The 12,662-nt window shown below is 56.6% G+C and overlaps 1 protein-coding gene across 1 annotated transcript in view; it reads left to right on the forward strand.

The window, feature by feature from the left end:
- TOM1 (target of myb1 (chicken)) overlaps nucleotides 1–12,662 on the forward strand; it is a 39,690-nt gene that overhangs the window by 11,100 nt on the left and 15,928 nt on the right. The window contains exons 2-7 of the mRNA XM_012644715.1: nucleotides 3,693–3,777; nucleotides 6,924–7,002; nucleotides 7,921–8,070; nucleotides 8,349–8,483; nucleotides 8,623–8,769; nucleotides 10,782–10,898. Of these exons, the coding sequence (XP_012500169.1) occupies nucleotides 3,693–3,777; nucleotides 6,924–7,002; nucleotides 7,921–8,070; nucleotides 8,349–8,483; nucleotides 8,623–8,769; nucleotides 10,782–10,898 (713 nt within the window). The remainder of the gene's footprint in view (nucleotides 1–3,692; nucleotides 3,778–6,923; nucleotides 7,003–7,920; nucleotides 8,071–8,348; nucleotides 8,484–8,622; nucleotides 8,770–10,781; nucleotides 10,899–12,662) is intronic.

The following is a 12,662-nucleotide window of genomic DNA, read 5'->3' on the forward strand; positions in this document are numbered from 1 at the left end:
TGCCAGGCAGATTATTTGGAGCCCTCTGGGGAGGGGTGTTTGCAACAGGCTCCACACAGAGAGGACAAACTGCCGAACAGACACACAGGTGCCCGATGATCCGAAACCGCAGGCCTGCCAGCCGTAGCCGACAGCAAAGCCGCTAATGACAAGCCGAGGTTTGCAGGGCCTGGCTCCCTCAGGAGCTGGGAGACGGGAGCACAGCCGCTACCCAGGGGACCTTGAAGGTGACTGCCAACAGCTCTGAGGACAAGGAGTCAGTTATCATTCTCTGAGTAACCACTGTCAGTGTTTTTATTCCCCCTTCTTAAAATAGCAAGCTGAGTTAGAACAGAACAAAACAAATATGCCCAGATTCCTGTGGGTTTAAAATTCTGCCCTTGATGGGGCACGCCTACCCCGAGGAAATCTGAAGGAAGTCCCATAACCCCGCCATCCTGCAGTCCACGCCCAGACCCAGGGGGAGCGGGAGGGAGGCAGCAGGCGATGGTCGGGGCAGGCGTCTCCCTCGGCCTCCCCACTGCTGTCTCCTGGAGTTGCTCAGATGGTTCTCACCCTGCTTTTGCCTCCTCCTTGCTACTTTCCTGTTTAGGCCACTTGTCCCTTCCTACCACCCAAAAATACCCTCCATCTTCTGAATGGCCCTGCCCACTGCCGCCACTCAGGGCCAAAGAGCTGGCCAGCGCTGCTCAGGTTGCTTCAGACTCGTGCTCCGGGAGTCCTTCTACGCCCACCTGATCCCCTGGTATGAGATTTCTCTTATTTATAAATATCCCAACTTCCCTTTAATAGCCACTTGCCTTTCTAAATCGACCATAATCCCTTTTAAAACCTTGATACTCTCTCCACCAGAAGAAAGGTGCCCATCATTTTCAGGGGCACCGGGAGGGTCATAAGCGGATCTGACAAGGGGTCCAGTGGCCTTAGGGTCGGAGAGGGGAAAGCAGATTGCCTGAGTGGTTGGGAAGGACACTGCTGGGAAAGCAGAGCTCCCTGTCCCTGCTGAGATACGGGGGGACCTGCTCTGGCATCAGTGGCCACCCCCTCCCATACCACTGTGTGGCCCTTCCAAGTCACTGGCTTCTCTGTGCCTCAGTTTCCTCATTAGTTGGATGAGGGCAACAATGCACACCTTGTAGGGCATGAAGATTAAATCTCATTCTTTATATAGATAGCTAATAATGCTTGATATTAAGTAGTACATGACTTGGGAAGTCAAAATATTATTATTGTGGAAGGGCATGGCATGTAGGACAAGCTGAAGACTAGGGAGCCTTGGAAGGACTTGGGCACAGGAGGGATGCGGTCATTTTCAAATTTCAGAAAGTTCCCTCTGGGGCAGCTGGGCTGGGGGGTGAGAGGGGAGTAGGTAGGTGCGAGGGAGAGAGATGAAGAGAGATTGCAGAGCAGGGCTGAGCAGGAGCTCGTGGCCATTAGATGCAGGCTGGGAGTCAGGGGTGGCGCAAATCCTTCCGGCCCATGTGACTGGGGTCGCCGAGACGTGGCCTCTGCTGGAGGAGCAGGCTGTGCGTATTAACACTAACGTGACTAATCACTACCCCCTCCAGAGCAGGGTGCCACCCTCTGTGCAGAGGCTCGGCCCGCTCTGTTTTCCCAGGTGGCTCTGTAAGTATGGGAGTTCCAAAGGTGGGGAGTGTGGGGCAGAGAAGCCACACGCAGGGAACGTTCACGGGATGGACAAGCCTGTCTTATCTCCTCCCCTTGGGCCATAATCTGGGAGTAAAGCAACCATCCTCTGCCTCAGCCGCCTGGCATGTGTCCTAGGCCACCCTGGCATCTGTCTGGCTCAGGACCTGGGCCAGAGGATGGAACTGGAGTTGGGCCAGTTTCAAAACCAAGGTCTCAAAAGCCACAGTTTTAGAGAGCTGGCTGTGCCGGCCCGGCTAGCAGAGGGCCCCGCCCAGTCACACGGAGACTGCCCTCCTCTGTCCTCTGACAGATCTAATTTAGAACATGCTTTGACCTCCTGTGGGCACCCTAGGGCAGGGACCAGGCCCGTCTTGTCTACCTCTTCAATCCCAGTGCCTGGAACGGGCCTGGCCAGTCGCTGTGCAGAAAGTGAGGTGTCACGCACCCTCCCGAGCCTCAGCTGCTTCCTGGCTACGGCGGTGATGACAGATCCTCCCTTGCAGAACAGTGTGACCTCACGTGCATAGTCTGTCTCGCACACTTTGTAGGTGATGGACAGCTGGCAGCGCTGTGCCCAAGTGCCAGACAGGCCTGTCATCAGGTGCCCCGAGGCCAGCAGGCGTGTGAGCACTCCACGTCTGGAGCCAGGGTCTGCGAGCCAGAGACCAGAGACAGCTGATGGCCACAGGACAGGGAACTTGGGTAGTGGCCTGCATCAGGACACCAAGGGCCTCACCCTCTGAACCTTAAAATGTTGAGCAAGGCCTGTCTCGTCACAGAGTCCTACACGTGGTAAACATGCACGTCAGCCGGGTGGTGTGCACGACAGAATGCTGCCCGCGAGGGGCAGGGGACAGAATGCTCTGTGTGCGCTCTGTCAACCTGATCGGCATGAGGATAGCATCTAGGAGGATGCAGAGGGCAGCGAAAATGGGCCGGCCGTGTGTGAGAGGAGGGACAGTGTTCCTGTGTCTGGAAGAATGTTTATAAAGGTCCTGGCATTGTCAGTTCCTGGGTTCATCATTCCCTAACACCAACCAGCCGGTGCCTCCCGCACTAGAGTTTACGGAGGGCTGCCAGCCTGGTACTTGCTACAGGGCAGATCCGTGGCAAATGGTCCTGGCCTTGGCTCTGACAGGCTTCAAGAACCCCCTCACTGACTCCTGGCCTGGAAATCTTACCCTAGGAACCGCCACAACGTGCAAATGTCGTGGAACTAGATAGAGTTGGTGGTGGTTGCATTCACAGCATTGAGAATGTACTAAATGCCACTGAATTATGTGCTTTAAAACTGTTAATTTTATGTTATGTGACTGTCACTTCAATTTAAAAAAAAAAAAAAACCGCCACTAGTTACTGGGCACTGATTTTATGTGAGCACCACGCTGATACCTTGTTGGAATCACCACTACTCCTTGGTGTGGTTCTGCAGGGTGGCTGTGTGTTAGCCCAATCTCTGGGAAGAAACTGGCTCAAAGGGGATGGGAAGGCCCGGTTACCCGTTGGTAATGAAGTCTTTGCTTCCTAGTAGGGAAGGTCTCTGGGGGTTACAGAGGAAACCGATTGCAGTGGGTGCCTGTGGGAAGTGGGGTATGCTGCTTTGGAACTTGTTACATGTTGAACCACGCGATGGTTACCTACTCAAAAGCTAATATAATGTCATGAAGGAACATCTTATGTGCAAAAATAAAGCAAAACACTGTCTCTACATTGCTTGTCAAAAACAAGCTCTCTGAGGCCCGCCTAGGCTCTGTCCCCGCTCATCCACTTGGTAGGCTCTGGGCCACAGTTTCATCACCTGTTAAAGGACAGGGTCCTCCTGGCCTCTGGTGGCTACTACTAGAATCAAGTGACAACGAGGTAACGTATGTAAAATGGTTTTACCGAGTGCCTGGCCCATCTTGGGTGCCCAAAGCATCCACTGTCTTCCCTCCTCTCCCACCTCTTCCCGCCCTGCCCCCGACTCTCTCCACCCCACTATTTGAATTTGTCCACCGAGATCCCCACACAGACCTTCGTGACGTGTGGTGTCTTCTCCCCAGAGAAAGCTACAGATGGCTCCCTGCAGAGCGAGGACTGGGCCCTCAACATGGAGATCTGCGACATCATCAACGAGACCGAGGAAGGGTAAGGGCCCTGCGAGGTGAGGGCGGGGGCACACAGGGGACACCAGCCACATTGCAGCACACGCCTGCACCCTGCAGGGACCCCCCACGCCAGCCCCACTACTGCTGTAGCCTCAAGGCCCCACCCTGCTTGTGGCCCTCGGTCCAAGAAAGGCCGCAAAAACTGTCCAAGGCCCTGGTCCCGGGGCCCCACCCAAGGCGGGAATTCACGGTGGGTGGACAGCTGGCCAACCGGCCCCTGGGTGCTGCCACCCCACCCAGCCTGTGTGCAGCGTCCCCCTCGCACAGGCGAGCTGGAGACGTACAATTAGGAGTTGGCCGCAAGTGCCGTCTGCATTCTGCGGCCTGCAATAGGCGTGAGGGACGTCCAACTTTTCTCTGAGAACAAAAACGGACTTTCCTTTCCTTAAGATGGGACACCAGCCCGAGGGGAGGGTATCACGAGGAAGGCAGTGACAGTGCAGCAGAACCGAGAGGCTGGGGCGTGGCCTTGTCGGGGTCAAGGTGTGCTCTGCTAAGGCAGCTGATGGGGGGACTTGGGGTCTTGGCTTCAGGTGTCTGACTAGCTGTCACTGACTAGCCTCGTGACCTGGGACGAGGCACTTTACTTCTTAGGTCTTTTTCCTCAAAGGCAAAGCTCCGTTAGATCCTTCCAGCAATAAGCCCAAGTCCCTGGGCATGTGAGGGTCTCTGTCCTCTGAGGAGAACGCGGTGAAGGGTGGGAGCAGGGTGGGGGCCACGCCGGCAGGGAGTGCTGCCAGAGGAGGCCTCTGCTCTGGGAAGTCAGGCCCCACACATGGATCAACACCTCATTTCCCTCTCCGTGTTTCACTGCGGCAATCCAGCCATCCCTCAGACTGTGTAGGCTGTTCCCCTCAGCCCACAGTGCTCTGCGTGTAGAGGGCCAGGCTGGAAGCAGGCAGGGGGCAGGGAGCACCTCGCTCCCAGCTCCAGGGAGGCTGTGGGCGTCTGAGTCACACAGTCAAGGCCCAGTCAGGAGAGGGCAGTGGCCGCCCCGCTCCTGCTCCCTGGTCTTGCCTAGGACTCGGCAGAGTGAGGGAGGGTGGTGGGAGTGGTGGACAGATGGCAGGGCCACCAGGAGAGAAGACAGGAGACAGAAAACCTTATGGGCCTCTAGAAAGGCCTGGGAGCTCCATGGATGCAGCAGCTGAAAGTCACCACAGTATCCTTGGAGACAGCAAAGCCCCCATGTCCCTTACAAACATGGGGGGACTGGGGCTCAGGGGGTTCAGATGCATTGCTGTTGACTTGCTATCCATTGGAGTGCCTCATGTTCCAGGCACTGCACGAGGCCCTGGGGACCCAGCAGCGAGCGAAGGCAGGCATGACCCTTGACCTCACCAAGCAAGTGTGTCGGCTAAACTTTAGTGTCTCAGTAGTGACTCTCCCCATTGGGTTGTGGCCTCCTTGTCGCACACTCTGTGCTCCCGATGGAGTACTGGACGCCGGGGGGCCCACGACAGAGACACAGGCCACAACTCCTGATGCCCAGCGCCATGTCCTTTCCCCCAGGCCCCCTAGAAGAAGTGGGAACAAGTCCCCATAGAGCACTGAAGTGGCCCACAGGTCAGGGGCCAAGCCAGGAACCAAAGCCAGCTCCCCAAGAAGGAGCCGGGGAAGGGCGAGGAGCTGCCCCAGGGTGGCTCGGGTTGAAAACTGCTCTCATGCTTCTGGGCCAAGGTCCCCTCCTCCCACCGCAGGCCACAGTCCTTCACCTGCCCCGCCCTGGTCCTCTCCACTACACAGCCCTGACCACTCCCACAGCCCCACCCTCATCCAGGCCTCGTCCCCAGGAAGCCTTGCTTTTGTCGCTCCTGAGCACGGGGGCCAGGGCTCCAGACTCTGCTGACTTCTCCCTGGCCAGGGCCAGCACTGACAGGCAGGCGGACAGCCAGACGCCCCGACAGCCACTCCGCGGCCTGGGAAATGTTACTCGCGCTCCTGCAGCATGCCGAGCTCTGGGGCGAAGGTGTCCAAAGAGCCTGCCCTCTAGGAGGCTGCTTCTCTACCCAGGCCCCTGGGTCAGCGTCGCCTGGCAGAACATGCTGGGGAGACTGGAGGACTTGGGAAAATGTCATGGAGGGAGTAGATTTTAACTGGGCCTTCACCTGATGGACGTGGAGGTCGGGGAGCCTTCAGGGTGGGAGCAGGAGTGGTCAGGACAACACTGGCCATGCCCGTGCAGGGCTGCGGTGGTGGAGCCATGGACGGGGCAGGGAGAGTGGGCTACCTCCCAGGCTTCCAGGGGCCTCCCACCACACTCAGGTACACCCACCCTCCCTCTCGTGACCCCAGGCCTCCTGGCCCCTCCTTCCGCCTTCCCTACACTCAGTGTGGCCTCCCTCCTCTTAGTTCCACTGAGGGACAAGCTCCTCCTCACCCGGAGGCCTTGACCTAAACAGCTCAGCCCCGCTCCACCCCAGCTAGTCCTCCCCACCCTTCGCACCAGCTGCAATGCCACCTCTTTGGAGGTCTCCTCCCACTACCCCCACCCCACTCTTCCCCCAGGACCTGCTAATTCCCTTCTGTTCTTTGGGTCTCCCCAAAACATGGGATCCTTGGAAGCAGGGCCGTGTGGTCTTGTCCCCAGTGTCCCCAGCACCTAGCACGATGCTCCACACATGTTGGAGGCTTAATAAAACTTGCATGGATGGGGAGAAAGACAGATAGAGGAGCTGACCAGATGGGGCCTAGGACACTGCCTGTAGCTTGTTCATTCTTAAACTTCAGCACACACATAAGAAGCCTCCGTGGGGGAGGGGGGGACACGAAGCACGCAGATTCTGCGGCCCCACGCCCTGAGAAGTTAGTCGAGCTGGTCTAGGGTGGAGGCCCAGGGGTCTGCATTTTTAACAAACACTCACACCTCCCCCCATTGTGCTGCAGGAGATTCAGGGAGCACACGCTGAGAAGCCTGCTAAGCAGTCACGACCTCCTAGAGGATTTTGGTGGGGTAGGGAGATTCTGATGTGATCGCCCTGGACGCGCAGAGCAGCTGTGGCGCAGGGCGATGGGCACACGAGGGCCAGTCCAGCTCTACAGGGGCTCTGGCTCTAGGCAAGCAGGCTCCCATGGTGAGTAAGGAGGCTCCGTTCTCAAGCGCATCCTTCCTTTTGTCCTTGCTAGTCCCAGAGATGCCGTCCGAGCCGTGAAGAAGAGAATCGTGGGGAACAAGAACTTCCACGAGGTGATGCTGGCCCTCACGGTGAGTGCCCCATCCGGCCGTTCCTCCGTCCCGTGGCAGAACTGCAGTCCGCTGAACAAGCCGCCTCCCCTCAGACCCAGTGGGACTCCCAGCCACCCTTGGGCGCCTCGTCTGAGGGCTGGGAAGGAAAGGTCTGTGGGCAAAGCGCTGTCCTGCCTACACTGCTGGTGGACATGGAATGGCAAGAGAGGACATTTGGGAAGGTCCTCCGCAGTCTACTGAGGTTATATCTCTCTAGAGCCACTGGCATGGAGGGCCTAGGCCAAAGGACTTACAGGCGACGTAGAAGCTCCGTAAACTCGGGCCTCTCTGGGGCATCAGGGAGCCTGGCAGACAGAATCAGGTGCTGCCTGGTACTCTGGTGCTCTGAAAAATGAATGTAAAATATTGTACATGCCAGTGGCTGAGAACCGCCTTGCCCCCACCACTGAACCTGCCAGACCCCAGGACAGCCAGGTGCGAGTGGGCATCCGAGCTGGCAGGACGGCTGGGGGCAGGGGGACACTCTGTCCCAGCCTCCCCAACAGGCAGCGTTTATATCTAGGTAACTGCTGCTAAACTGAAATCAAAGGCAGCTTCTGCCAGGAAGTGGGAAACAGAGTGGGGAGGGAAGTTTGGTGCCTTTTCCTCGGGCCACAAGGTCACCAGTAGATTGGAAGCTTAGGTCCTCTTTGATTTCCTCTTGAAGAGCCCCTCCTCTCTAGACTACGTTCAGCTCAGAAATAGCATCCGGATTCTGCAGGCGCTAACACCAGACAGGAAGGGAATTCCAGCCCACACACCAGCCCTCTGCCCGTCCCAGGCTGGACTCCCCCCAGTAAACGAGCCGCTGGAAGTAGCAAGAGCCTTGAGGGTAGAGGCCCTGGGCACCTCCTCTCCTCTGACTCGGGGGCTCATAGGCGCCTCTCGGCCCTCCAGGTCTTAGAAACCTGTGTCAAGAACTGTGGGCACCGCTTCCACGTGCTGGTGGCCAGCCAGGACTTCGTGGAGAGTGTGCTCGTGAGGACCATCCTGCCTAAGAACAACCCGCCCACCATCGTGCACGACAAGGTGCTCAACCTCATCCAGGTGAGTACCAGGGCGTGGGGGTGGGGCTGCGGAGAGCTCTAGGCCAGTGAGGAGGTGCCCCGCTTGCCCCAGGCTCTCGCTCTCACTTTGGGGTGTTCTGGGTGCGGGGAGGCTTGTTGGCTGAGTGCGTTGCCATGGAGTGGGCTGTGCGGGTGTAGTAAAGGGACCAGCAAGTCAGGGAAAGAATTTCTGTTCCCTCTCTGGATGCCCAGCTCAGTGGGCTTGCAGGAGAGAAGGTGAGCAGTGGTTACCGGCCGTGTCCCCTTGTCCCCTCTCAGTCCTGGGCTGACGCGTTCCGCAGCTCGCCCGATTTGACAGGTGTTGTCGCCGTCTATGAGGACCTGCGGAGGAAGGGCCTGGAGTTCCCCATGACCGACCTGGACATGCTGTCGCCCATCCACACACCCCAGAGGGTGAGGAGAGTCAGCATGTCGGGGTGGCAAGGGAGGCAGGAATCATCCCAGGGGGACCAGCGGCCCCTCCCCACTGGCCGCAACCCCCTCGGCCTTGTCCTTCCCAGGAGCCTTGCTGACCCTGTGCTTTGCCCTCTAGACTGTGTTCAACTCCGAGACACCATCAGGACAGAACTCGGTGGGCACTGACACCAGTCAGCGAGGGAACTCCAGCCAGCATGCTGCCCCTGTGCCCACCCCAGTCGTACTCCCCGGCGACACACCCATAGTGCCAACCTCCGATCAGGTAAACAAGCCTGGGGTCAGGAGCATCAGGTCAAGGCAGGTGGGCCCAGCCTCTCTCCACTCACGTCAGGGAGGGGCCCCGTCAGTCTGGAAATTCCTGCCTGCTGAGCCGCCATGTCATCTCCACAACGGCCCACAGGGTATGTATGCATCTTCCCATTGAGAGATGAGGCTCAGAGAGCTAAATTCACTTGCCCAGAGCACACAGCTTAGCAGAGACTGCTGGGATTCAAGCTCAGGTCTGTTGACTCCTGGGACGTGCTGCCCCGTACCTTGGCCATTTTTGCAAACTGTTCTCCGTGGAGCCCTCCAGCAGCACCGTGGGGAGGAAATGCCCGGCAGACAGCCCCCTGCCACCAGGGCCGCTCCCCCGCGTGTGGTTTGCTTACATCCTCCCAGAAGGTTTCACTTGAACTGAGGTTCTGGCTGAAAACAGTTTTAAAACATCTGTGCCAAAAACAAAAAACATTTGCATTGCACCATGCTGCTTTCCTTAAAGCCTCCAGAAGAAGGTTTGAGGCTTAGTATGAGATGCTAGAGGGGTAGGTTTTCCCAGGGCCCTGTGACTGGCTTTGAAGGACCACCCGCCACAGAGTAGGTTGCACACTGACTTAGGAGGCAACCTCTGTGCCTCAGTTTCTTCCTCCTGAAGCTGGAGCTGAGGCGACTTGCCCGTTGGCACGAGCTGTTTGTGGAGTGCCAAAGCTGCCTTACCTGCGGGGGGACTCCACAGCTGTGCCCGGTGCTAGCTGGGAGCTCGGTCATCCTAGACCTGGCTTCTAAGGATGGGGCAGGGACCTGCACACTGGCAGGGTACCCACTTTTGAGGTGTTTTACCGACTTGAGACCCAGAACATCAGCTAAATGTCAAGGCTGAGCTGCTGAATGTGCTGGAGAGAAAGATACAGGTACCTGACGGAACTTCCACAGAAGTGTCCCCACTGACCGCTCGTATGTGTCGGTTGGACTTGTTCTCACCCTAAGCTGTTTGAAGAGAAACTTTTGTAATTTGTTATCTCATAGGAAGTTATGAAATCACCCCCTAGAGTTACAAATATTACCAGGAAAGTTTTACTAACTGGACAAAATAAATAAAAGGCGGTAAAAAATTGCAAAACCACCTCGTGGCCCAAAAATTATTCAACCTGGTTATAATTTTAACTTACTTGCCTTAAGTCTAGCATGAGCGTGGATTAAGATTCTGATTACTTCTAGTGCAAGAACGTTCTTGCTTAACAAAACTGACTTTGTTTAACTTCAGAGTCCCCTTCTGTCTCCTGGGACACATTAAGACATTCAGATGTGCATTGATGCTACTCCCAGACTCCTCTGTAATTAAGTCCCATCTGATTTGGATACACTGGGTTTGTGATCAGTGGTTTTCCTCTCACTTATACCAAGAGGTCATTAAATAAGCCAAATATATCAAATGTTTTGCATCCTTGGACGAGCCTAGGACACCCCAGCAGGCCGGGAGCAAGATAAAATCCAGTCCTCCTAGGAACAGAAAGGGCCAAATCCCAGTCCTAGGAGGAGAGCGAGGGCAGATTCCCAGTCCCAGGAGCACAGAGAGGACAGATTCCCAGTCCTCCTTGGAGCAGAGAGAGGGCCTGCCACCTCCCTCCACCCCTCGGGAGAGCTGCCCTCCAGGGCCTTGTTAGCTGCCACTTTGGGCCCAGGAGATTCTGGAGTCTTCCAGCCACGGCCGGTGCTTCATTCCCACTCAGCTTGTCTCCTTTCAGCCTCTCCCTGCCCCAGGCTCCCCCGTTTGGAGATGGTGACGGTTGGTAGCACCTCTGTGAGGGGTCTGTGGACGGGGGTGGGCAGGCCCACCGCGGCCTCCTAGTGCAGGGCGGTGGCTCTGGAGGCAGGAGTGGGGCTGCCTAGAGACGGCGCTGGCAGGCCGGCACCCCAGTGCGACACCCAGGACCAGTGGTGGTGGCCTCTGTCCCTGTCTGCAGCAACAGCTCCAGACCCCTGGCTTCTCTCACCGCAGCCCACGGTGTGTTTCAGATTGGGAAGCTGCGCAGCGAGCTGGAGATGGTGAGTGGGAACGTGAGGGTGATGTCGGAGATGCTGACGGAGCTGGTGCCCACCCAGGCCGAGCCCGCAGACCTGGAGCTGCTGCAGGTGAGCAGACGGCCCCTCCCCCAGGGCTCCGGTGACTCCTGCCCATTGACCCACACACATTCCTTCCCCACCCACACCTCAGGCTTCACGGCTTACTCCAAACCCCTGGATCACAGGGGGAAATGTTGCCACCAGGGACGTCGGATGCCATCAGACTAGAATTCACATCTCAGCTCTGCTACTTTCTGGTTTGAACAGAGTAGCCCCTTGTGCCTCAGTTTCCTCGTCTGTAAGATTGCCGTAACAGTAGCCTTTATGGTACAAATTCGATGTGAGAGTTAACAAAGGTATTGCATGTGAAACACCCAGGCCTGTGCCTGGTACAGGGCAAGCGCCCAGTAGGTGGTCCTGAGAAAACGCTGGCAGGTGAGACTTTCCACCTTTCAGAGTCGGGGGCTCTGCAGGTGTGAGAGCAGTGTCGGCTCTCACTCCTGTGTCACATGATATTCCCATGGCCCCCAGCCCCAGCTGGGGGCCCTGGAGCAGAAGGGGCTGTGCTCAGGGAAAGGCACCCTCCCCATGGAGGTCGGTCATAGAGACACCAAGAAAGCTGGGAACACCTGAGGCTCAGGAGTCACTAGAACCCATGAGGGGACAGAGTGCTTAGTGCCATTGTCTGGTTTCATGTCTCCTGCCTGCCAAGCCTCAACTCCTTGAGGGCAGAGCTGTGTATTCCTCATCTCTATGTCCCTGTGCCTGACCAAGCGGCTGCTTAGGCGTCCTGACACTGCGGTGGGCGGTGGGAGTAAAGTGGAATGAATACGTGCCCATGAGGACGGAACGAGGGCTCACTGAGAGGAGACTGAGGAGGCTGCCGCAGTGCAGAGAGTTTCATGGGTGGCTGCCAAGGCCATGCGGATCGGAGCCATTTTAGGGACTCAGAAGGCTGGAGCCAGCGGGCAAGGTTGACAGCATGACAGACCCATGTGTTGGGCACTTCCTGGCACGAGGCTCTGTGTGGACCCTTGATGTGTATTCACTCACATACTCTTCACCACCCCCCACTTCCCAGATCAGGAAACTGAGGCAAAGGGAGGTCATATAATATGCCCAGGGCTGTATGGCTGGTAAGTAGCAGAGCTGGGATTTGAACCCGGGACCTGGCTCTAGGTGCTGCTCATCTGCTCTTGAGAGGTGCCAGCAAGAAAACAGAAGCAAAGCCACGAATGTGCCGGGTCCTGGGAGGAAGAGAAGGGAGGCCCACAGGATGTTGAAAGTCACTCCATCTGCCCTGCGAATGCTAAAGGGATTGAGGAAATCCCAGAAACCCGACCTAGGAGGGGTGGGTGACAGGTCCACAGAGAGTAAACACTGGGCCCCACCTTGTCTTAATGATGCCTTCAGGGGAAAAGTACGCTGGCGTGTGGCCACAGTCAGCAATGCCGGACAATTCTCTGGACCTCAGGACCATGACCCAGGCCCCTGTTCACCTGGGAGGTACCCGAAAAAACAAATGACCAGTCTTACGAATCAAAGCCAACATCACTATGATCTTTAATTTTTTTTTTCCCCCAAACAAGTTTAAATGACACTTTAAAAAAAAGATAACACTGATTAAAAGTCAATAAGTGACATGGTGACTAAATGCAGTGTCGGATCCTGGAACAAAAAAAGGACATTAATGGAAAAAGTGAAACCTGAATAAAGCCTGCAGTTTAGTTAATAGTATTGTACCACTGTTAATGTCTTAGTTTTGACAAACGTCAAAGCAGAAGCTTTGACTTTATTTAAAAAGAAAAAAAAGAGGCCGGGCACGGTGGCTCA

Source organism: Propithecus coquereli, unplaced genomic scaffold (assembly GCF_000956105.1).
Source record: "Propithecus coquereli isolate 6110/MARCELLA unplaced genomic scaffold, Pcoq_1.0 Scaffold218, whole genome shotgun sequence".
In the NCBI taxonomy this organism is placed as follows: domain Eukaryota; kingdom Metazoa; phylum Chordata; class Mammalia; order Primates; family Indriidae; genus Propithecus; species Propithecus coquereli.